The following is a 24740-nucleotide window of genomic DNA, read 5'->3' on the forward strand; positions in this document are numbered from 1 at the left end:
AAGAATTTCTAAAAATGTTAACCTGCTTTGCCTCTGAATGCAATATATACATGCTTATGTGTGTCTATAGTGAAAACTTTACGTATTTTGTAAAAGATTATATGAGTTTTTTCTCAGTTGACTTTGACTGCAGAAATGAATTCACTGAAGAACTGAATAAAGCTGAGAGTAACTACAAACACAAATATGTAACATTGCAACAGCCCTGTAGACATTGGATACCTTAGAGGAATTGCAAGTGCTTGAAATAACACCACGTTGAAAGCCAATTCAGCAACTAGAAATATGTCAAATTTCACTCTCATTTACACCTGTAACAAATTTGTAGAAAATCCACTAAATGAAATAGTGATATTGATGATGAGATTAAAATAAGAGCAGACTATGAGCCTCTACCTGTATAAGAGTACTGAACAGGAGTAGTATGAACATATAGTGAAAGTAGTATAATCAAACAAGCTCAAAGAAACCTTTGCTGTGGAAAAGGGATGGGAGCCAAGGGTTTAGATACACAACTTTTCTCCTTAGCTTCTCTTCAAGACATGTGGACACATTCCCACAGCCACCCCTCCCATTCTTGCTCAGACTGAGTCTATGTCTGCCCAAATGAAAACTAAATAATTTCTATACAAACGTAAGTACATATCCAGATCTACCATCACCTTTTATGCTCTTAGCCAAGGCAATAAAACACAGCTCAGCTGCTTTGGATTTACAAACTATGTGATCACAAGATGCATGTGCTTAACATCCATCATCAGTCTTCACAGAACATATTTAAAAACATCCCAATCATCCCAAAATGTGGATTAAATTAGTACAGCCAGACTAGTGTTTTCCTCAGCTGCTCCCACTTTAGTTTCCAAAAAGTGAATCCACTGGCATAAAATTAAAATCAAAACAGCACTAACTGACCAAAGGATGCAGTTCTTTTCCTATGACATCAAAATTCATTCTTCATAAAACCTCCTCCCAAAAAAAAAGAACTACACATGGTATCAGTGGCCTATCACTGTGAAGTACAAAACTTAAGATTCCAAAACTCACCAACAGTCACACATAATAGCAGAAGGACTTTTTTCCTACTTCTCTTTATTACATGCTTAGTAATAGATTTTTATTAGAAAAATTCAAGAGATCATATGTAATATTCTATGTGAAAAAAAAAAAAAAAGGGTATACCAGAACTGTCTGTTTCTTGGGGTTTCTTTCACTATAAATAAACAGTAGGAGAAGACTTTCTGATACTCAATATTCATTTCTGAACTTTTCCCCTCCTTTCCTTTCCCACAGTAAATAAATGACTGACGTTAAAATAGGGGAAAAATTATGACTAGTTAAAACACAGACAAAAGATTTTTTATTTTATTGACATCTGTCCTTCTACATCTTTGTTTATGGCAGAGGAGAGCAATCTCAATCATTCAAATGTTGCTTCCTGGTTCTGTACCTCTTCTTAACAGACAAAAGATAGAGGAGTTGCTGTTTTGTGACAAATGGGTGAAATTTTGAAATTTTCAGTACAAATTCAGTTCAAACAGTTTTTGCTGTTGCTGCTGTTATTTCAGAAATTATAAATAAAATTTTCATTCTGGTAGCAAGCATTTCCTAATCCGAAACAAAAACAACCACATTTCACTTCAGCAATGTATTCAATGAAAAATATAAAAATGTAACATTTCTCTTCTTTCTAAGGAGGAAAAGGAAGGTTGGTAATAGCCACTTTTTTTTGAGTATGCAATGTCACTACTCAGAACAAGGAAGGTAGAGGCACACTCACTCCATAAAAACACAGAGAAGGTAAACAGCAACAGAAAACATAGAAAAGGTGAGGTGGTAGTAAAGACAACTCCTTTAACAAAAGGGTAGGTGGAAATGGCAATCTGCCACAAGAAGGGCTTCTCTATGGAGACAAGAAGGCAACAGGTCCATGTTCCAGCTGCCAGAGATGTTTGTTCTGCCACTAGTTCCAAAGCTCTTCTCCATCTCAGGGCTACAGTGATCCCACAGCCTTGGCCTTAGAATGAGGCACTTTCCTTCTGGACAAGTCACCAGTCTCCACACCAAGGAATTTTTAAAAGACCCAGCTTTACCCACGAAGTTTTATCTGTTAGTTCAGGTGGGCACTGCTCTCTCCACTCCTGCACTGCCACCGCAGGACTGAGGACTCCTACCCAGCCCCCTTCCCTACTGCTCCACATGTGTGATGCCAACGAGCACCACCTCCCTCACCAAGTCACTGTGCAAACTACTACCAAAGTGAGTAACTTTATGCTTTCCAAAACAAAGAGTATGTATTTTCATTCATAACTTTTACTCCTTTCCAAGGGATGTGAGGAGCCTTATATGCTCCAAAGAACCCCTGGGCTATGTCTATATGAGCTCCATCCTCTAAAAGATCAAGCTGGCAAGTCAGAAGATATAGAGCAGACAATAGGCAGACCTTTGAGTCTAAAAATTGAAGGTTGAATGACTGGCAAACAACCTCTCCTCATGAAAAATTATGCTACAGCAACACAATAGTAATGGGAGCCAAAAGTATGTCTATTCCTGATTTGTAGACCAGGTTTTAGTTATGCTATAATCCTCTCAGTATGTATGCTTAGGATCCCACAATCACACAAGTCATGAACACTACCCACAAATCCTGCGGCTTCCATGCCGAGCAAGCGACACACCAGATGAAGAAGGATGGAAAATATACATGTGGAATTGTTCTGGGAACTTAAAGCACACATAACAGTAAACAAAGCAAATATGGTACAAAACCTGTTGCTATTTTCACAGCATTTGTGAAGCAAAGCTGCATAAATGCAGAAGGATGCATACTGCCTCACACCTTTCCTCAGATTCCAGCAAATTAAGCACAGCAGCACAAACAGCAGCAGGGAGAAGAAAATGCTCTGCAGAAGAGCTTCCCTGTTTGCTGCTGCACCACAGGTGTATATTTGGGGATGTGAATGAGAGATGAGTAAGTGTTAAAATTACTTTTCTTCATGTCTCTTCTACAGCCTTGGCTGCTCATGGAGATTTGAACAGGGAAAGATCCCTTGGTGCCATCCTCCCTCCTCCAGGCACAGCTGAAGCCAGTTTGAAAAGGTTGCTGTGGTTGTTCCCTGTCCACTTGGGGATAGGCTTCACAAAACCACTGCCAGCTTGGTCTGATAACTAAAAGACTGCCTCTACTCCCCACTGAGAAGGCAGTACCACTGTCAGACACTGGAGCACTAGCTTAAGTGCACTACAGACAAATTTTGGCTGGTGGCAGAAGAGATGGCTGAAAGCCAGCTGACAGAGAAGAGCAGACAATCTCTGTGCTAGGGAAATCCTCTGAAAATGTTACTGAAGCAAACAGCAACCGCTAGTGGCACAGAGGCAAACAAGACATGAGTGATCCTGTTCTCATGGAGAAGAGAAAAAGGCAAACGGTTGAACTGAAGTAATCAACATGAACTTGAACCATGGCACAGGGCAAACATGTGGCACGCCGTATGGAAATTCAGAACGAAACAGAAAGCTTGGAACAAAATTAAATTAAAAATCTGCTTCTATTTCAAATTACTCCACTAAACATCTAACTGAAAATTGTGTTGGAAGTTGATATGACTTTGTGACATGTTGTTCCTTGAAGGCTGCCATTTTCCATCAAAAAAAGGTACGAAAAATGTTTCAATCTGGTTACCTTCAATCCAGCAAGGCTAGAAAACGCTAAGTTGTAAGCTAAAAAATAACATCATACCATTAGTCAGCAGGAGATAGCTTTCAGCCAGCATCTATCATAATGTTTTCAACAATCCATACATACCAAATGCCTGGAAAAGAAGGCCGGTAATCACTCCAAGCATGCATTTTGAGCTTTAAATGCATTTGATAAATTAATGTTTTTAAACACAAGTCCTGTGCAGCCTCACTTTGTTTACTGTTTCTGGATATAATCTACCTCAGAAAAGGTGACCAAATGTCCATCTGCAAAACAAATGAGTCTGGATCATTAGGGCATTCTGTGTTCTGAGGGATCATCTGTTGAACACTACAACATCCCTGCAAAAGTACCTAAGATGTCAAAGCTAAGTCTTTAATGAATGACTGTGTTTTAAAAAAAAAGTATCTTTCTGTATAATTTCTAATAAATACCTGAATGAAATCAGGTCAAGAAGAATAAAGAGGAGTTAAAATGAAGAATCTAGAGCATCTCTCCTATGAGGAAAGACTGAGAGATCCGAGAGCATTTACCTAGGAGAAAAAGAGTAGGCCCAAGGAGGACTTCATCAGTGTATACAAATATTTGAAGAGAGGGTGCAAAGAGGACAGAGCCAAGCTCTTCTCAGTGATGCCCTGTCAAAGGACTAGAAGCAGTGGGCACATAGAGAAACACATAAGAAAAAAGCTTTCTACTTCTAGGACAGTCAAACACAGGAATACAGGTTGTGGAGTTCCTACCCTTGGAGATATTTAAAAGCCATCTGAACACTGTTCTGGGCAACCAGCTCTAGGTGGCCCTGCTTGAACACGACAGATGGATGAGATGACCTCCACTTGTCCCTGTCAACCTTAACCATCCTGTGACAAGTGGATGAATTATTACTAGTTATGCAAAACTATGTAAGAACAAAAATATCAAGAAGTAATGACAAAAAACCCCACACCACCACTTTTATATTCATTAGGGCAATACTGGATGATATTTGTCAATAATACACCTATTTGTCCTGTAACACACCTAAAAGCATAATGAGACTAGAGAGCTCACTCCACCAAGCTCATCTACCAGGCCTAAAGATACCCTAAAATGGATACACATAAAACTCAAACACACCTGCAAAACTTAAATTTAAAATTGTATCCATAAATTTTCAAACTCCCTCTTTTACATTCTTTAAGTTCAGAAAACTGATTTCCATTGGCAAACTCTAGAGTGGTATCAGTGAATGACCAGAGTGGGAGCTGAAACAACCATCATCAGAGCAAAAGGCAGAGCACAGTGTATTCATGCTCTCTGTCCTCTAAGAAGCACTAGTTACAGAAACACCTCCTAGGTTATGTAGTTTATGTGCCTGCCAGCAGGACATTCTCCCCTACAATAATTTTTAACAGTTGCTTTCTCCAGGTTAAGAGCAATGTGTTGCATCTAAAGAAAATGAGATTATGAACCCCCTCCATATTTTGCACACACCAGGCCAAAACTGCCAAGTCAGCAACCTAACAGTACCTCTGAGTGCTGGACCCCAATACTGATACTCCTAGTACCTTGCTAATAGCACAGTGTCCTCTCCCCTGCTCAAGGCATAGCTGATCAGTCCTGGCATCTCACAGCTTTGCAAAGTCCAGCTGTGCCACACAGTAGTCATGTGCAAGAAACAACACAAGCTGTGAAAGAGTGGGAGGCAATTATTTTAGCCTCCTACTTAAATAAAGCTTTATACCTGCCCTGGTCTCTCCAGGGATCCTCCTGATCACCACACTTTCACCCTGCAGAGGATTTCAAAAAACAACTCCAACCATGGTCACTTGAAAGTGTTCACAAAAAAGAAAAAAACAGCAACTCTAAAGGTAGCAGTTGAAAAACAAGTGATCATGATGAAAAACAAATGGAGAAAATACAAAAAAGCTGATACAATTATCTTCTATCCATGCAGCCAGTTACATAGGATGAGCTGTCCCAAAAACAACCTGCAGGGCTACCACTTCTCACCAAACACACTTAGGTGAAATATTTGTGGTGTCACCTACTACTGGATAACAGTTTCTTTGCAAGTTTTTCTACACAAAGCCTAAAAAATGCAAAAGCAGAGAATTCATATTTTTAAACATTTTTCTATTGTATCTGCTTCTCATCCAAAAAGACACTCACAAGCTTTCAGCCATGTTTCTCATAGAATGAGCCAAAGAAATCAGCCACACAAACTGCCCAAGATTAGGAAACATAGAGCACTCCATATCTATCTAAAACAAAATACAAAATAATTCCTTACTTACAACTTGATGAGAAGTTGAAAAGACCACTAAACAGTTATATTAAAATAGTCAGGCAGCATTGATAAATCTATGATATTATAAAAATAAAGACTGTTCACATAACCCTAGCTCTTTCACAGTGAGAATACACATTGTAAACAACCTTTTTTTCCCCAGACACTTGTTGTTTTCTGCATGTTTGAACAGATGTGTGTGCTTAGCAACTGTAAAACAAAGTAATTTACTTAAATAACTGAGTAGAGATTAAGGTGCTTCATTTTATATATGAGCTTTCAAAATACTGTGACTCTTTTATATTATTTAACATACAGAGACAGAATCCTCATAACTGGATTTCAAAAATAACTCACCTTTGCATTTAAGCAAAGAAAGAGGGATTTGCATTTGCTGTGTAAGTATCTATATGAAGATACATGTGTGCATGTACATACTTTGTATACATGTTACCTACATGTGTACTAGATAAGGACAGAAAAAGTCCTAAGGAAAAAAATTAACGTGTTTAAAATATCCATTAGTGTGACAGTAAAGGCTGCTACACAATGCAAAGGTCTGTAACATTCAGTGTATCAAAAATTGTTATGAATAAGGAAAGTTATCTTGTTAGAAATGCTCATATATGAAATTAGAGACAAACAGGAAAATCAGGAAAGTTCCAACAGTTCAAAAACATTGTGAAGCCACTTCACTGCAGTATTTCACTAGTGTTTCCAAATACACAGCATAGACTTTATCTGAAGTCACTCAAAATACTGTCTTCATAAAGCTGAAAGAATTACTCAACAGCATATACAAAATGAAGTTTTTGAAGAGCAATGCTACGTTTTGTTACACTAGTGGGCCTTGCTGGAAAAAAAAAAAAAAGTTTTGTTTTTATTTTAAGCACACCAATTTTTCTTTCAAACTCTTACCTATTTGTTTCCTGTACTGGTCAACAGGAGTCCTTGATGTAGAGGCATCTTTTCTACCCATTGTTTTCAATCCAAAAATCACTGTCATTATCAGGAAAAAAAAAACAAAAAACAACAAACCAAAACAAAAACCACAATATTATTCCTAAATAAACTACTAACAAAATCAATTGCTTATAACATCAGAAAAATGGTAACAAGCAATATTTACATGATTATACACAAAGACATAAGCCTTCCCAGAGTACAATGAGACACTGGAGTTAATCATCATTATTCTGAAGACTATTAAATACATTGTAAACATACCTTTTTCTCCAGTGCATGGGTTATTAACATTACAGAATGCCTGTTAGTTTGAATGAAAATAAAGAAAAAAGAAAGGATTTAAACTGATTGCGCTGTAATTCAGCATTTGGTACCACTGAACCACATTCCCATATAATTTATTTCTTCAGTAAACCAGGGAATGAATGTATTGTGAGCTGCTTCCATTATTGAAAACACATTTACACCACACACAGGAGTTGGAGGCAGGACTAGGCTGTGTGCATCCACAGGTGAAATTGCTCAGGAAACCCACCTGCAGAGACAGCCCTCCAGCCACCATGAGAAAAGAGAGAAGCAGATACCACAGCAACCCCAGACTCTCCTATCTTCCTGCCATGGGCTCTAGATATCTGTGAATGAAAAGGAAGAGGAGAACAAAAACAGAGCTGGGGCTGTATGCATTTTACATCTCAGGCATAGTATTGATAGTTTAAATCACCTTCATTGCATTAAAGTAACAACCATACTGACTCTTGAATGGGATTCTCATGTTGCAGTCATGTTGCACACCTCACAAGGAGGTGACGCTAGGATTGCACAAAGAACTGCATAATCATCCATACAAAGATGTTCTTTCTGGTATATTGGTGCTTCCACAGCATTCATGTAACTGAACAAGCATCATCTGAACAGTCCTCTAGCAAATTCTGATGAATCTTCTGATGAATCTTTTAACATGCAAAACCTTATGCTTTCACATTCATCCCTCACAGGTCTGCCATGGCAGATTCTACAAACATGCTCATTTCACCTCTTTTTCCCTGTTTAAGAAATAACTGGCTGGTACAGTCATGCTTATTGCTCAACAAACTGGGATTGAACAATTTTGGCTGGGCTGAAGACATTACTCGCCACAGTGATGATAAGCCCCACCATGTGACTGCCTCTACAACACAAGAGTCCCAACATCAACACCCACACTTGAAGAGAGGATTGACATTTTCGAGAAGTGTCAGATTTAATGTTCAAGCACAGAAAATGCACAGCAGCCAACTCCTGCTTTTTCCCAACTGGCCCTGGTGAGCACCATGCCAAGGGCAAGCTTCGGCTGAATCATCCTGGGTAGCCACAAACCATGTACAGATTGTGCACATATGGCTGTGGAGTATCTGCAAGAGTTGTACTTTTCTGTTAGGCATAACCAGCTGTGCTACAGCAAGACAAGCGTCCCTGGTCGCTGCCAAGGCACGCTTTCTGGGAAGTGCAGACCTGGAAGGGACTGAGATGCCAAATCACAACCCAAAAAGCATGCCATGGCACTGCTGAACACTACTGCCAGCATCCCAAATTTACAGCCTTCACCACTATTTTCTCCATAGCTTCAAGCATGATTTAAAATATAGCTGCAAGAATGACGCCCACTAGTTATTTGTGCATTTTAAAACCACAAAGTTTATTATTTTATATTTATCTATTCTATAGGAATTACTGGCATTTAATGGCAAGTGACAAATCCAGGCTCCTTAATTTCATTTGTGGGACACATGGCATACAATGAACTTGGATACTCCGAAGTCAGCAAACTTTTTTAAAATGTACTCAGGAATAATAGCAAGGTAGAGAAGAGCACCATTAAAAATCTGAAAATTCAATTACAGTGTTTGAATTTTTTCCATACATTACTTTGGTTGAACTCAGAGAATACTCCCTGTTTTATGTAAAACATGTTAGCAGTGAACTGTAATTCACTGGGTTGTAATTCACTGGTTCTTTCCCCCTCTATTATGTTTCACAGAAATTCTCTAGACTGGGTTGAATTTCATAACATTCACATCATAATAATTAGAATGAAAAAAATAAAGGTACTGTTTGAATTTTCAGCTAATTGAGGAGGTAACAGATACATTTTTACACTGCAAAACTAATTCTTGGCCTTTTTATGCCACTCTTAAGAGACTGTTTTGACTTGCCTTTTGCGATTTCCAGTCTCCTAATGGTTAATAACAAAACATCAGCTGTGAAAGACTGCAGTTTTAACAATACAAATAAAAACAGAACAGGAAAACACAGGCAAAAATTATTTCCTGACTTAAAATAAGCTACAGAGATACTTGGCGTTTGCCTGCATGGCTCAGCATCACCAACTCTCACACCTAGAACCTTGAGTCCTCTTTGTTCTTCGAAGAGATGTAGTAATCATCATTCATTTCCACTGCTTTGATGGTTACATAGCAAATGCCTGAGAAACCCACGGAGACATTGGCACACAGAGCCCAGTGTCTAATAAGACAGCTATTTGCATAGAAGATCAGCCACCATTTAGAATTCATTGCGATAGATGTGGAAAGGGAATAATAGATCTATATTAGCATTTACAAAAACTGAGATTGTTTTCACAATTTAATTCCTTGGAGACTAAGGCTCATCACCTTCTCTTGTAAAGAATCCCATATTCCCCAAGGAGGCAACCTGCCATGAGCTAGACTTAAACTAAAATATGCATTAATAAGAGGTAATATTTATTATTTATAAACCTTGCTGTAGGAGTGGTTTTCAATGCAACTTTCTAATCATTTCTTGATAAAGAAAAAGCCTGAAATCTTTTTGAGTTACAAAACTAATTCTCCCCATTTAAAATAGGAGCAGTCATCCTACAATAATTGGTCCCTTTTACTATAAAAGAAATTTGCACTCAAGTCTCTGACCCTTTTGCAGCTTCTGACATCAGCAAATGGAGGATCTGGCTTCACCTGCATTTCTTTGCCAAACCAAAGAGATAGGCAGCAGGCAATGCTGCACGTATCCCAAGCAGCCTTCAAGTCCCTGGAGTTTTGATGACAACATAACCATTTAAAAACACTTGTAAAGGAGCTTATCACTGCTCCTTCTCCTGGCTACTGGAAACACTTGAAAAGTAATTTCAGATAATATGAAAGCAATGTGAACCATCCTGAACTTTCAAGCTTTTATAAAAGATGGTTTTAAGAAAACAAAGCAAGGCCCCAATGAATGATTTTTTATTTATTTCTGGTTCAGAGATACTACAAGATTAAAAGACATCTTTGTTTTCGTGGTATCCCCCACCTTTGGCTTCCCCTCTAGTAATTCACCTCTGAAAGTTACACATTCAGAAAAACACATGACTTTGTTTTTCTCTTCTTTCACTCCTAAGCAGTGGTGTAATAAATTCCTTAACTAATAAATTGTTTATTATCACCTCTAACTGTCAACAGCATTTTGTGAGATTAAAACATTTCTAAATGTCCATTCAAGCTCTGGCTAAACTTTAAATCCCAATTCACTGTTCTTGATGTATACACAGCATCTTCTACACCAATTTAAAAAAATTGAAGCAATTACTTTAATGAAATAGAAACTTACTATGAATGACTTTAGAAATACTAATTAAAAATAAGAATAGAATTTATATATTCAGAGATTGCACTTTGTACATTATTGGTGCAATATAAATGATTAATAACAGTGATAAGCCTTAAAATGTAAATCAGTGAACACTCAAAAGACATGCATCGTGTACAAACTTTCTTAGCAGTGATACTTGATAGCATGTCTGCACTCTTCAACAGTAGGTTGCCTAAATATTCACAATGGGCACATTAAAGAAGTAATCAATGAAACGACTGGTTTTGTAGCTGAAATATAGTTAGTCAGGTGACAGAAAAGCAAGTAAAACTTCAGAACAGAAAAGAACCACTACAGAACGTAAAGCTACAGGACCAAGTCTTTGGCATCTGTATATATGCAGAAGTTCCTCATCTTTAATCGCAAATAGATATCCACCTTAAACATAACTCCTTTCTTCGTTTGTTTTGTTGGATGTAATGCAGGTTGATCACCTGAACTCATAATTCAAGTAGTTTTTAACATGATTCAAAGATGCTATGAAAACTTACTGATACCACTGAAGGAACTGGTCTTCTCCCAGTTAACTCCATAGCTGTTAGTTTAATTACTAATATTTACAAGTTAGGAGAGAGCAAAAATAGCTTTTTATTCACCTCAGGTAAAATTCAAGGAGCACATCAGATCATCTGCAAACATCAAGTTATCCCCAAGAACTGGTAGCACTACATTTAAAGTGGAAAGCCACCTGCATGTGGGTATTTTGGAAACTGTTGCTGCCAGTTATCATAATTGGCTTTTTTTGTTGCTGTTGTACTGCTCAAGTACAGTAAATAAGGTCTGTCTATACAGCAGTGGAAGCACCCTGCAGCCAAACTTGCTAAAATAATGTAGATTAATTATTTAACCATAATGTAGCCAAGAAAAAGAATTTTAAAATCTTCTCTACTATTACTACCTTAAAAAAACACTTCTACGAACAAAATACATTCACGTCCTTTAGTAAGCCTTACAGCAGTCTCCATTCCTCTTGAAAGTCCCTCTCTAAGAATGAGACTATTCTTTCAAAGGAAAGAGTCCCCTGCCCATGGTGCTTCCTGCAGAATCTATCTCTGATTTATCTGGGGATTTATTTATTTTTTGGTTAATAAAAGAAATGTAATATTTCTTTACTTAATTTAAGCTTGAAAGCAGCAGAGGTGATTTAAATTTAATTAAATTTAGGAAAATTAATCAAAAACACAGGATCCATAATGCCAGTCAGAATAGATATTAAAATAACTTCAATGTTCTACACAAGGACAACAAACACTGTACCATATCCCAAGAATCAAATGATAAAGGAACTACAACTTTTACTCAGATGTGTATCAGGCTGTTTCATAGCTTTATGTAAGCACTAGTAACAAAACACACATTGTTACTCACAATTAGCACCCTCTGCACTCTAGGAAAAGGAGCTGCTCTCCTGTTTTTTAGCTATACAGTATCTACAAACTTCATGAAATTAGCTCTGCATTTATTTAACAGAAGTAATAAACAAGTAATAGTTCATAGGAATTTTGAGCATATTCTCTTGATTGTTTCAAAATTAGGGGAATATATTCTGGAAAACTTATTTCATCAACAACCCAGATTAGTTCCACTAAATTTCAGGAATGTAGCTGAGACACACAAGATACGTAAGAGGCCATCTCCACTCCCTTTGCAAGGGGTAAGAAAGAAATGTAATGGTTAGGAATTCAAATCACCTACAGCAATCTTGCTTTCTTGTGATATTCCTAAACCTTCTCAGAGTGCCTAAAATTTGGTGGGATTATTTACACCAAAATATTTGCATTTTCTTGTCTAGTGAAGAGTCTACAAAATTTGGTAAATATAATTTTTTTAAAAACATCCAAAGAGTTGAAAATACTATCCTTAAATGTACTCACAGCTAGAGAACGAGTGAAAATTTCAAGGGCAGAAAAACCTGAATAAGATTTTTTAAAAGAACTTCGTATTTATGTAAAATTGCTTTCTTAAGCAAAGACAGGCTATTAAAAATGTTAAAAGTCTCCTTCCATTCCCAGAAGAGAAAAGCTTCTATCTGCTTCTACACGATGAAAATGTAGTAGGCCAAAACACATTTATAAAAGCACTACTTACATAAAAGAGATCATTTTAGCAATTGTCGTTATTCTTGTTACAAAAAAACAGGAAATTTTGCAGAACAATATTCCTAACTGTAGTGATTCCATGCACCTTACATTTAATTTTCATTATTTTTATGCCTTCAGAACAAGATTCCCTATTTACTTCAGAGATGACTAGAGCTATAGCATGAGTGAAATGTATTTAATTAAATATGAAGATAGATCTTCATCTGAAGAAATTTAAAATTCCAAATGTTCAAAGAACTTTTTCCCCCTATTTTTATGAATCTATGATGGCACTGATGTGTCAAGAAAATATCCTTAAAGCAGCTCATGAAGGAAAAAAGCATACACGTGGTTCACTTCTGCCTTGCCAAACAGATCACAGAGGGCAGAGTAATCTCTGCTAAAGGTAAAATTACACAGTAAGTGACACCATATGCAGTATTTCAGAGCACCGTTCTTCGAAATAACAGAATCTGTCTAAACATTTTTGGGGGCAGTGGGAAGGACATGGGACAACGGCAGAAATCAGAGCTAAAAAGGGTAGGAGAACAGGTATCCAGACCACCTCATTGCCCAGGAGCAGATACACCAAAGATGTATCTGCTTTCATGGGAGTGCCTGCAGATGCTGTATAGATACCTCTGTACCACAAGGTGTAGGGAGGACATCACCATCCCACAAAACAGAATGAAGCACAGCTCTCTGCCTCAAGAGTCAAAAAAATTCATTGTGTCAAGAGGAACAATGAGAAACAATTATTTGGTCTGTCTCAGTAATTGATGTGTCAGCAGAGGACACTTTTGCAGCTCAGTTAAATCCCAGCAACTTTACTCCCTCTTTGATCCCTGCCACATACCCCTCCAGCACTCATTTCCTTTGATAAAGTAGGGACTGACTTACATAACAGGTATAAAGTTAGAGGTCAAAGACCTTAAATATCAAAATCAGTGAAGTCTGCCTAAGCACTTAACTTCCAGTAAGTTATGAAGTTGCCATTCAGGAGAGTCCTATATGGTTTTACCAGTCTTACTCCAAAATCTCAGATTTTCTGATACTCTGATTTGCCCTCCTAGGTGTTACAGCAAGGGAAGAATTGACTTCTTTCCCTTCTTTAAATGAGAAATTAAGCCCTCTATTCTCCCCTCTTTAGTTTTGGAAACTGACAAATATTCTACTTTTCCTAAATGCTACTTCTTTCCTGGGACTGCCACAAGCCATGGCCTTGCTCTAAGCCTGAATTCTTTAATTATACACACTTGTTAATTTCTCATTTGTAGATTTTTTAAGCTTAGGCTCATTTCTAATGGAAATGAAATTCTGATTTCTTCCTCAAGTGAGAAAAAGTATTTAGGGATTATTCTTTCCTTTAGTTATCCATCTTAAACTACAGTTCTCAACCATCCAGAGAAGAGTGTTTCAAAAAGTTTTCAGTATTGCAAAATGGTATAGTGATCTTTATTGAAAATAAATCTTGTAGCTTCTCAAGTTATTCCCACACACACAAAAATTGGAACAGGTAGCAATTTCATATTTATCATGCTTTTGTTTCTACGGTGCTTTTCTTTTCACCTGCCTTACCTTAAGACTACTAAAACCATAAGATTTCAGAGTAAATTATTTAAAAACTGAAATAGTTTTTATTAAGTAATATATCAAAACAAGACAGTTTGAAACTATTTTAATTTTTCCTTTGTTTTCACGTTCTCACACTGTTTATAAAAAAAAAAAAACCACCACTTTTTAAAAGTATGTGAGGATAAGTCTCAGCTTAACTTTTCTCCATTAATTCTAATATTGATATCCACTTTCCTTGAATATGTCTATCATTCATTCATGCAGAAACCCAACTCTCAGCAAATAAATTATCTTAATAACTGAAAACCAGAAGAACTGAAAACAGCCACAAATACACCATGCAGGCAAAAAGCTGGGAGGCAGACAAATGTGTCCTTCTGTAACATATTTCACTGTAGTATAACACAACACCCCATCACACAACTTCAAGTCATAATAATTGCCAAAACTGCTCACCATATTTATAGTCTAATGATTGCTTCCCTTCTTACCCTGAGCAAGCTTGCAAAAGTTGAAAGCACTCTACAAATGACAGCAGCAAATAATACTTCAGTTCACATAAACCTAATTGTAACACTTAGCAAAACTGAATTATTAGTTCCATTACTAAACCTGGTGTTCAAAAGGCCTTAAAGGGTAATCTCTCCATCCAGCATCAAATGTGCATTTTTTTTTCTTTCTCTGAAGCTACTGCAGCTCAGAAAATATTAAATAGGCTGATCTAAGAATGAAGAAAAATAGTTTTATGCGCTTTTTTGTTTGTTTTGTTTTGTGGTTTTGTTTCACATGCTGTATTAGACATTCAGGAAAACAACTCAGCTTTTTAAAAACAATCATCTACTCTAGTCACCAGGCAAAAGAAACATGAAATGTAAGGAGATTTAATTTCGTGGGTTTTATATTTATGTTCTCCTCCATTATTCAACAGCTGATTAAGACAGAGTAGTAACAGAATTGGTCAGTTTGCAAGAGACCACAGTGGGTTATCTGGTCCTGATAAAGCAGGGTCAGCATTCCTGATCAAGCAGGGTCTTCCTAGAACACATGGCACAGGACTGCATCCAGATGCAGATCTTCCCCATAAAGATCAGAACATAAAGCTGGCATGCATTTCATCAGCCGTAACACAATATAGTATTTTTGTACTTTCTTTCTTTAAAATTGAGACAAAACCAGTAGATAACCAGTAGCTACCTTTGTGTTAGCAGATAAAATGTAAAGCTCAGCCCTACAACACTTAATAATGAGCTTAATAGTCAGGCTTAGTGAACACAGACTCACAGATGTTAACAGCAGCATTTTCAAAACCAAGTCCTATTTGGCTTTGAAGGATTAGGCCATAACTGAGCGAAAAGTTTAATATGGCGTAAATAATATCAGCTCAGTAGTTTCCAAAGCAGTTCAAAACAATAGGCCAAGCACTCTCTGCAGATTTTATCTAAATTGCTCAAGGCTTGGCTCTCCTGAAAACTACCCAGAGATCCCATTAAAGGCAATGATTTTTAAGATAAAGAATAAAGTAATAGCTTACACGATACCATCTCTTTGGGAGCTTTATGTTATATTTGGGCAAAAAGGGGAGTAGAAGATCACTGAAATCTATCTACAATCTGAACTTTGAAGAAAGATTGAATCAAATGAATGGATCAAAATCAGGCTAAAACCTTTCTATGCACCAAATGAAAAAATAAGCTTTGATAACCGTCAAAAAATCTGGTAAACTGTTTCTTTGCCTCATTTTAAGGAAAAAAAAAACAAAACTGTGGAGAGCACGTGGGAAGAAAGGCAGCAAAATGAAAAAATCATCAACCAGGAGAAAAGTATTGGTTGAAATAGAACGTCCTGTGAACAGATGAAGATTACAGATGAAACCACTTGTGCAAATGCTTGTTTGTACTCTTTCCATGGCTCTTCCCACTAATGGGAACAGGGTGGGAGGAGACTGCACCCCATCTCTTCCCTCCGCTCCTGAATAGTGTGCAGGTGTCTGTCATAAGGAAGAGATTTTCCTTCAGGGTCCATTGTCATGAAGAATGCCAAAAGAAAGAATGGCACTGAGACAAAAAGATTAAAAAAATGAATGATTTTTGTTTTGAGTGATTCAGTATGAATGAAATTCTATTTATCCTAAAAATACTAGTGAAATACAAAGCTGAACACATTTTGATAGGTGTTTGCTTTAGGAGATAGAACATTATTTAAGATCCTGGATTCTGATGTGTTAAAGGTTGGCCTTTTCTGGCCTAAAAGAAAAGATTCTTTGATGAGAGATTCCTATATCAAAAACCAGTTATAAACAGAATATTGTAAGACTGCTAAAAGACATCATTTGAAAATCAGTTTGTGAGCATTTCTTAAGGAACCTAGCCTGAGATAAAATGGCAGATGACAATCCACTCCATTTGCTTAGATTTCCAGAGTCTCTCTAAGCACTAGGGGTGTCCTTGGGTGACAAACCAGGACAAGGGGTTTGCACATGCCCTTGGCTAGAGTCAAAGCAAAATGTGTGCTTCTGCCATAAAGTTATATTAGGAGATGGTGATTGCACTGCCCGAAATCTAGCCTTGTAGATGACATATAACAACAAAAAAAAAACCCTCTAGAGCATGAGGGTAGAGGTAATCTAGACAGTAAAATGAGTTCAGATTGCTTTTTTTAAGAACACAGCACCATTACAAGAAACTGCAGGTCTGTTCTCTTCCTGCTACAGTTGCCCAGTCTGGCCACTATGGTATCAACAGCTTTACAGCTCTGAAACTAAGTTTAAAAGTTTAAGGAGAGCTGGATCAACTCTGAAAATGAAGCTAAGTTACCTCCTCTTTTACATACAGCTTTACAGCTGTCTCAGTTGTTTCCACAGTGATCTATTTATTTTAATAAGGTGAGTAAATAAAAATATGTAACAGTATAGTACAAGGGAAACACCCTACCAGCTCTTCACTATTTCCAGCAATGACAGTGCATAAATGTGAAGGCTCAAAACCAGAACAGAGACAAGTTTGGTCAGAGAGCCATTGCCCTGAGCTTTTTCCTACATACATTATTCCCCTCCCCTTCAAGGTCCCCCTCAAGGTAGAGTACATATTCCATGGTGTCCTTCTATGGTCAGGATACAGAATTGAACCAAGCCTATACAATACACATTACTTATGTGCAATAAATGACAGAATACAAATGCTTTGAATTCCTTACTCTGCATATATGGCTATGTTTTAGTACAGCATCCACATTTACATCATAATTTCCATGGGTCTATATAAACATGCATGAAGATAAACAGGCACTCTTCCCATGCAGAACTGGAAGAATTCATGCAGAAGCTCTGCTCTGTAAGTTATTTCAGATGTATTTTAATGAAGCCATAAAAGATATTAGCAAGTGTGCTGGGAACTTTAGTCTTAAATTATTATGATCTGTTACTCTAACAGAAGTTATTAGTATTATTTAACCCCACTGGTGTACTTGAAACGAAAATAGTTTCAAGTTTTTTTCAATAGGTTTTGTGTCTATAATAATTTTCCCAGAATACCATTTCTGTTTAGCCTGTTGGTCTCTATCTTTCTATACACAAAAAGATACCAAAAGAACCCAGGTATCCTATCTTTCAGAATAAAAAGTAAGCATCAATCTAAGAACATTTGATTAACCTTTTCACTCCAAATTACAGCAAGATTCATTCATAAATTAAATAACATGTCAAAAAATTCCAAGGAAAGTAACATCCACCCTTGCTTTTACCATTTCATTATTTCAGAGTTAAAAAAAAATCCCAGTAAATTATTAGTTGCTGTAATTCTTAGCAGTTCCACTCAAATAATACTCAAATTTGTAGAAAAACATGTTTTTGAAAGCCTTCCATGCTGCATATATACACAGAAAAATAGAAACAATGCTTTTCATGTCCTCTGCAAAGGGAATTCATACAGATTCAGCACAGCCTTGCCTAGAACACTAAACAGTACAAATGCAGGAGGGCCTCTGCAGCAACCAGGTGGGAGGCAGAGCTAACAGAGCTGACTGCAGTAAGGCAGATGTGTGGTCAGAAACACCAGGACAAGCATGAACTCAGTTTCAAACCGACCTCCCAAAGGCAGTTCTACTAACAGAACTAAATCTGTGTCTTTCAGGACTTTCATCATGCTTCCAAATTTTTCAGGGCATGTTCTCCATAGAAATAAAACTACATGCAACATTCTAGATGCAACTAGATGCACTGGTCTTATTATTTAAACCATGCTCCTACCTCTTCTCAGCAGCACCAGCCCTTCTTGACACTGCCCTGCACTTAAATCCCCATTGTCTACAGGACCTTTCTCACAAACCTCTTAGTTTCCCTCAGCCACAGCTTTACAAGATAAAAATCTTTCATTCTGCACACACATCCAGCATTCCTTGTTCCTTGACATGCGCACACAAACTACACTCTAACAGACTCATTTTATCATAATCTCAGCCATGCTTTAAGCTTCATCCTTTCTTCATCAATCCAGCGATCACTGAACTATTCATCACATGCCACTACTGCTTGTATGTTTACACACAGACAACTGACCAAAAGGACAAGCACACCCACCACACCTGATGCAAATGCTGGGGGAGGTCCCCACAAGCTCTCAGCCATTGCCAGTGGCCTCCCAGCCATTACTTCTGAGTGCTGGCAGCTCACCAGCTCTTCATCCATTTTATTGTTACTGTACAGTTCTAATATTAAAATTAATTTTAGTTGAGTAAATCAAGGACCTAACAAAATTTAAATGCTAACTATATTAATAGTGTGCTTTCAGTCTGGCAGCCAAGACACAAAAACAAAACAAATAATCCTCTGCTTCAGGTTAACAATTTCCTTTTGGCAGGAGCACAAGTAATACAAAACTGGTTTAGCTGTAAAGCAAGTGATGCAATCTTAATTGGAGGCAGTGTAATCAGTTTCTCAAACAGTGAGAGCAACACATGACCTACTAAACAATTTCTATAGCATACATATTACATGAAAGAAAGATCTATAGTTTTTAATATAAGCTTTTGTCTACTTTTAAAAGCGATCATGCCTAAAAGTCAAAGTTTAAGTAGAAGAGGTGATATGGTAAAGCCAAGCTTGGAAATGTCTTTCCCACTGGTTTGGTACAGTGACAAATTGAAAATATAGGTAATTAAAAAAAAATTAAACATGTTTAACTTAAAACTACAGAGCAATCTAATCAACAAGCTCTGGGTGTCTGAGAGGCTTTAAGATGTTGCTGACCCAGGTGCTTAATCTCCTGCCATAGTTTAGGAGGCTGTAAGAAAGGACAACAAAAGGGGGTATGTTCTGTGCCCAGGACCCAGGATTTTTTTTTAACTCTGAAATAATGAAATGGTAAAAGCAAGGGTGGATGTCACTTTCCAAAGAAATGTGAGTTCAGGTGAGGGAAGTGACCTGAGGTGCAGGCATTGCCAGCTCCTCCATACAGACTGCAATCTGAAGGCTGGGGAGAAGCGACCAGCTGGCACCATCTTAAACTACAGCATTTAAAGCTTCCACAGTACATCTGTCAGAGCCATTTGTGAATAAATTTCAGCATAAGAGTTTGTAGAATTGAGAACTTCATATGTAAAGATTACAATGAAAACACAATAGATAAAAGCACAAAAAGCCACAAAGGTTGATTGATAATGCAAATGTGAGAGGGAATTATCATGGGTAAACTTAACCTTTTCTTCGTTTACACCACGCAGCACAGCCAGGGAGAAAACAATTGAGACTTCAAAATCTACTACATTTTCAACCCAATCTGTTTCCCCAATATAAAAAACAGTTCATGATATAAAAGGTTATTATTTTGTTCCACTATTTATTTTATTTCAATAGAAATACATGAGGATTAATTTAGCTTTCTGGTTAGAAGCAACCAACTACAGACAATACAACCCCGTTTTTGATTTGTTTTCTTACCTAAGACTAGAAATAACAGCATTAGTAAGTGACAAAAAACTTATGTAGAAAATGGTGTGCTTCAGCTTGTCCTCTGGATTTTAACTTTCCAACTATCATTCCCAACACTAACCCACTGCCAACACTTGCTCCTTTCCCCTCTCACACTTGTCCTTTCTGCTCTAAGTGACTTCTCCACTGTAAGTTTCTGCTGTCAGAACAGACTTTCCCTATTTATTCGTTTTACCAGCCCAACGTCCAGGCCTATCTCCAGTCTCTTCCTATCTCCAATCCCTCTTAGCAAACCCTTCTGGGTTTACAACAGCTAATTCATCAATTTCTTCCCAATTCTGCCTCTTTTTTGACTGTAAAACATACTTAATGAAGGATGATGACAAGAACAATCACAGCACATGAATGAATAATATTTTGATGATCTATGAATCATATTTAAAACTGAAAAAAATCTCAGGACATAATAAACTGTATTCTGCAAAGCTCCACTGTATCACTGCAGCGTGTATTTAAAAAAGCAGACTCAAACTTTAAAAAAATCACTAATGGTGATTTTTAGCCCTGTGGCTAAAAAAACCCACAAAACAAATGAGAAACAAAGGAATTAGCACAGTCCATGTCGGAATGCCTCAAGTATTTACTCAGCTCACTGATTACAGGGGTATCCATGCACAGCTAGTGATATAAAAGCATCTGGGATTCCATGACATTTTCCCATGACCTTCAAACATAATTCTAAAGAATAAAAATGTATCAGGAATCATAGGCTGCTGCAGATAATTCTGCAATATCAAAGCTGCATTAATGGAAGTTCTATTTGAAAACACACACACAAGAACTTGTTATTCTTCCACAGCCATACCAGTGACCATCTACCTTTGTCATTACATGAAACAACAGCTCCTTCCTCTACAGCAAACACCACAGTTTCTCTGGAACTAACTTTCCTTCTTATTTTCAAAAGGAAAAGAAAAATGTTACCTGCTTATTTTGTGTGTCAAAAAGTACTTCAAGAAAAAACCTGATTATCAAAGAGCTGTAAGATACAATGTTTCTTCATCTCACCTACCATACCACAAGGTCCATGTTGTACATATTACTGCAATGATATATGGGATCATCAGGTTTGTTAGCTAAAAGCAGTTTCACTGTGCCTGTGATTGATAAACTATGGGACTATTAAAACATTAAAAATGTTAATCTTAGTAATAATCTCCTGAATTTTTTTTTTATATTCATTTAAACCATGGATCATTTTAATATTTAATCATTGCAGACTTCACTTGGAATGAGGATAGCCATTCACTGAAAAGCACTTCATTTTTTATTTTGAAAAATGATCAGCTAGTATTTATTCTGTAAATCTTTTCACATTTTTTCCCCAAGCAAAGTAAACCTGCAAGTAATGAAAAAATTCACAAGAGCAGAAAAATTTAAGGCAGAGTTTGGGTCAGAAAACATTGACTTTCACACTTCTGTTTCCCAGGAGTAAGTGCATTACAACAATAGTATTCTTTGAGAGTTGGGGCATTGGGGGAAACTTCTACTGCAAACAGAAGTCACTGGCTTCTTTGTCTACACCTTACACTCCTCTATGTTGTATTCTCTTTATGTATCTCATAACATGTAAACATAATAATTCATATTTTCTTCACAACAGAGTGACTTGGCTCCCCGCAATGACATTAAACTGGTTTAGATTTTTTAACAGGCAACCCAATTTTATAACGTTAGCCCACTACTATCCTCTCCTAGAATTCACAGCTTGCCTTGCTGAATGCAAAACTTGGCTTAACACGGAAATATCCCAAAGGAAAAAATCCAACAACTTCCCAGTTATGAAAAAAATCTCACATAAACTTCGAACTGCGATTAACACTAATTATGATGTCTTGATGGTTCAAATTCATTTGGAAAGGCATTAAAAATTATCTAACCAAAACTTAATTCATGGTCTAGAGAAGCAAATCTCACAGAAAAATGCAAGGACCATTATTTTTTCACTGTGCTGCAAAAATATAGTCCAAATAAAACCTTGTCTTGTTTTCTGCATAGGGTCTACTATAAACTGGATGTTTTCTGGAGCTACTGCCATAAAGTACACTGAGCTTCAGATGCCCTTTAGACTGGGCTGTAGGAATTTCAACTAAGTAAAACCTAAAGATACCACAATACCACAGATTAACATATTAGCGTACATGAGTAGACATTCTGTATTTTTGACCAACAGTGAAGTAGAAGACTTTCCAACTGGAACAGAAATTGGCTTCCTTATCTGAAGAGGCTGCAGAGTCTAACAGCAAGAAGTACGAAATCCAGAACTGGCAGAAGTGAGTGTAGCATCTTTCAATGCATATAAACTTACTCTGAAGAGTTCAAATTCATAGAATAAAACCACAACCAACCAAACAAAAAGCAGTAATAAAGGTACTGCCTTTACTCCCAATTTTATGAAGAAAGTATGTATCTCCTTGCATATTACCTTTCACTAAAGTATGTTCTCAAGGAAAGATGTATGGAAAAATCCCGGTCATCCAACTTGATGCAGTAATAAACTCTGGAATTCAGTTGCTTGTATCTGAAATGGAAGGCACAGTCCTGTTTATATGACTTTATAAAAGCCACATATACGTTTTTGTACGAAACTCAATATATGAGTTAAAGCTAAATACATAAGGAATTTTACCACTGTTAAAGAGTCATCTCTGCTTTAGTAATCTGATCAGACTTAATCTTTCAAAACCTAGATGTCTGAAGAGCCCTCACATTTCCATTGAAAAAGTATTTTCTATACTGTTTCTGCAGATACAAAATACTATTTTAAGTACAATGAGAAGTCAGTAGAACATTGTGGTAATCTCTTCTTCGCTACGTCAGTCAAATTCAGAGAATCCCCAAGATTGTTGATGGACCTCTTGGGGTCTCTAGTTGTGCTCATCTACTGCTCAACCAGGTTAAGCTAGAAAACTACATATAAATTATATCTGAAGTAGATTTACATCCTTCCAACTTCCACAATGACAGAAAAGAAGTCCTAGAGAGTAAATTGTATTCATGCATGATGAAAGGCAAACACGTCAACAAAATAGCTGGCCTAGATTTTCTTTAGGCGAGCAGACAAGCTATGTTCTAAACAATGGTTTGTCCCCAGCCCATTTTGTACCAGAGTGAAGTGATTCAGCCAAGGATAACGCACCAAACAGCATTACCTAAGAAACAGTTAAATTTTTCCCGGATTTGTAGAATCTTGTGTATCCCTTAAACACCACTTATAAAGTTTTCCACTATAGAACTCAGGTATCAGTAGCAAAGGCTGCATTAGAACTCAATGTATCTTTAATAGCAGGTACCCTTCCATTCTGATTAGCTCTTTAGAAATGAGCCTGGGCCCCAACAGGAACTCGAAACTTATGCAATTGAATTACTGAGTGTGAAGGTGTGTGCTGTATATACAGCCCAATTACACCATAAGCTCTTTCAGAGAGAGTATATGATCCTACTGTGATCCGTCCTTGTAACTGTGTGGGCTGATGGAAGGTGGAGCAACTTGAGAGCTGCTTGGACAGCGTGGCAGAGAATCCCCTGCCAACACTTCACATTTAGAAGTTTTTGCAGCTCACATATTCTCACATATTTCTGTCCAGGCTTTTCTGAGCACAGGCATGACCAGAGCACTCTGCAAAGAAACAAAGGAGTCCAATGTACCCGGAACACATCACGCCTGAAAGGCAAACATAGCCAGCTCAACACTCCGGGTTGGACCAGATTTACTGCACACCCACCGCCAGCCGAACACATCCAGCAGAACTCCACTGCACCTGGGGGGTCAGCATACACAGAGCAGCGAATTGTCCAGCTCCAGACACCCTAACACCTCACACAAGAAGGGGTTTCACACACACACACACACACCACACAGGCCAGCATCATGAGTAGACTCGTGCTCACGAAGGAAAACCGTGAGCTATCTTCGCATGGAGGCATGAGAGGCTTCGGCCACTTCGGCCCCGTTGGCGTGCATGGGCCAGGCCTCGAACACGGCCCCGCCGAGGACACCCTGGTGAGGGGTTTGTTTCCCTCCAGTTTGGCTGCGTCGTGAGGGCTATAATTCCGCGAGCAGAAAAGCAGCCCTGGCAGTCGAGAGGTCCCCGCACGGTGAAACACAACAATAACCGCGTCCACGGGACAACACAGCACAGCAGCCACTCCCGCCCACGCCCAAAATGGCGGCAGCATCGCCGACCCTCTCCCACCCCAGCCGCTCCGGCCCGCGCTCAGGGGGCGGGGCCGCCCGGACTGACAGCGCGCTCCGGCCAATCGCGGGGCCGCGCGCTTCCCGCCGGCCAATGGCAGGGCGGGCCCGCGGCGGTCAGCGGGCCGGCCGCGCGCGCCGCCGGCGCGAGCCCTCCCTGGCCGCGGCCAATGGCGGCGGCCCCGCGCGCGGGAGGGGCGGGGGCGCGGCACAGCCCGCTCGCGCCCGGCGGCCGCTCGCCCGCCCCGGGACCCGCTGCGCTACCTCGGGCCGAGCGGCACGGCTCCGCCTCCTCACGCCTCCCTCGCCGCCGCCACTTCCTGCGC

General features: G+C 38.3%; 1 protein-coding gene across 1 annotated transcript in view; it reads right to left on the minus strand.

Annotated features, from left to right (window-relative positions):
- The window catches only part of TRIQK (triple QxxK/R motif containing), a 56703-nt gene extending 33969 nt beyond the window's left edge, over positions 1-22734 (minus strand). The window contains exons 1-2 of the mRNA XM_066333393.1: positions 22645-22734; positions 6888-6968 (exon numbers count right to left, since the gene is read on the minus strand). Of these exons, the coding sequence (XP_066189490.1) occupies positions 6888-6948 (61 nt within the window). The 5' untranslated portion in view covers positions 6949-6968; positions 22645-22734. The remainder of the gene's footprint in view (positions 1-6887; positions 6969-22644) is intronic.
- Positions 22735-24740: the final 2006 nt, after the last annotated feature.

This window comes from Sylvia atricapilla, chromosome 1, assembly GCF_009819655.1.
Source record: "Sylvia atricapilla isolate bSylAtr1 chromosome 1, bSylAtr1.pri, whole genome shotgun sequence".
Lineage (NCBI taxonomy): Eukaryota > Metazoa > Chordata > Aves > Passeriformes > Sylviidae > Sylvia > Sylvia atricapilla.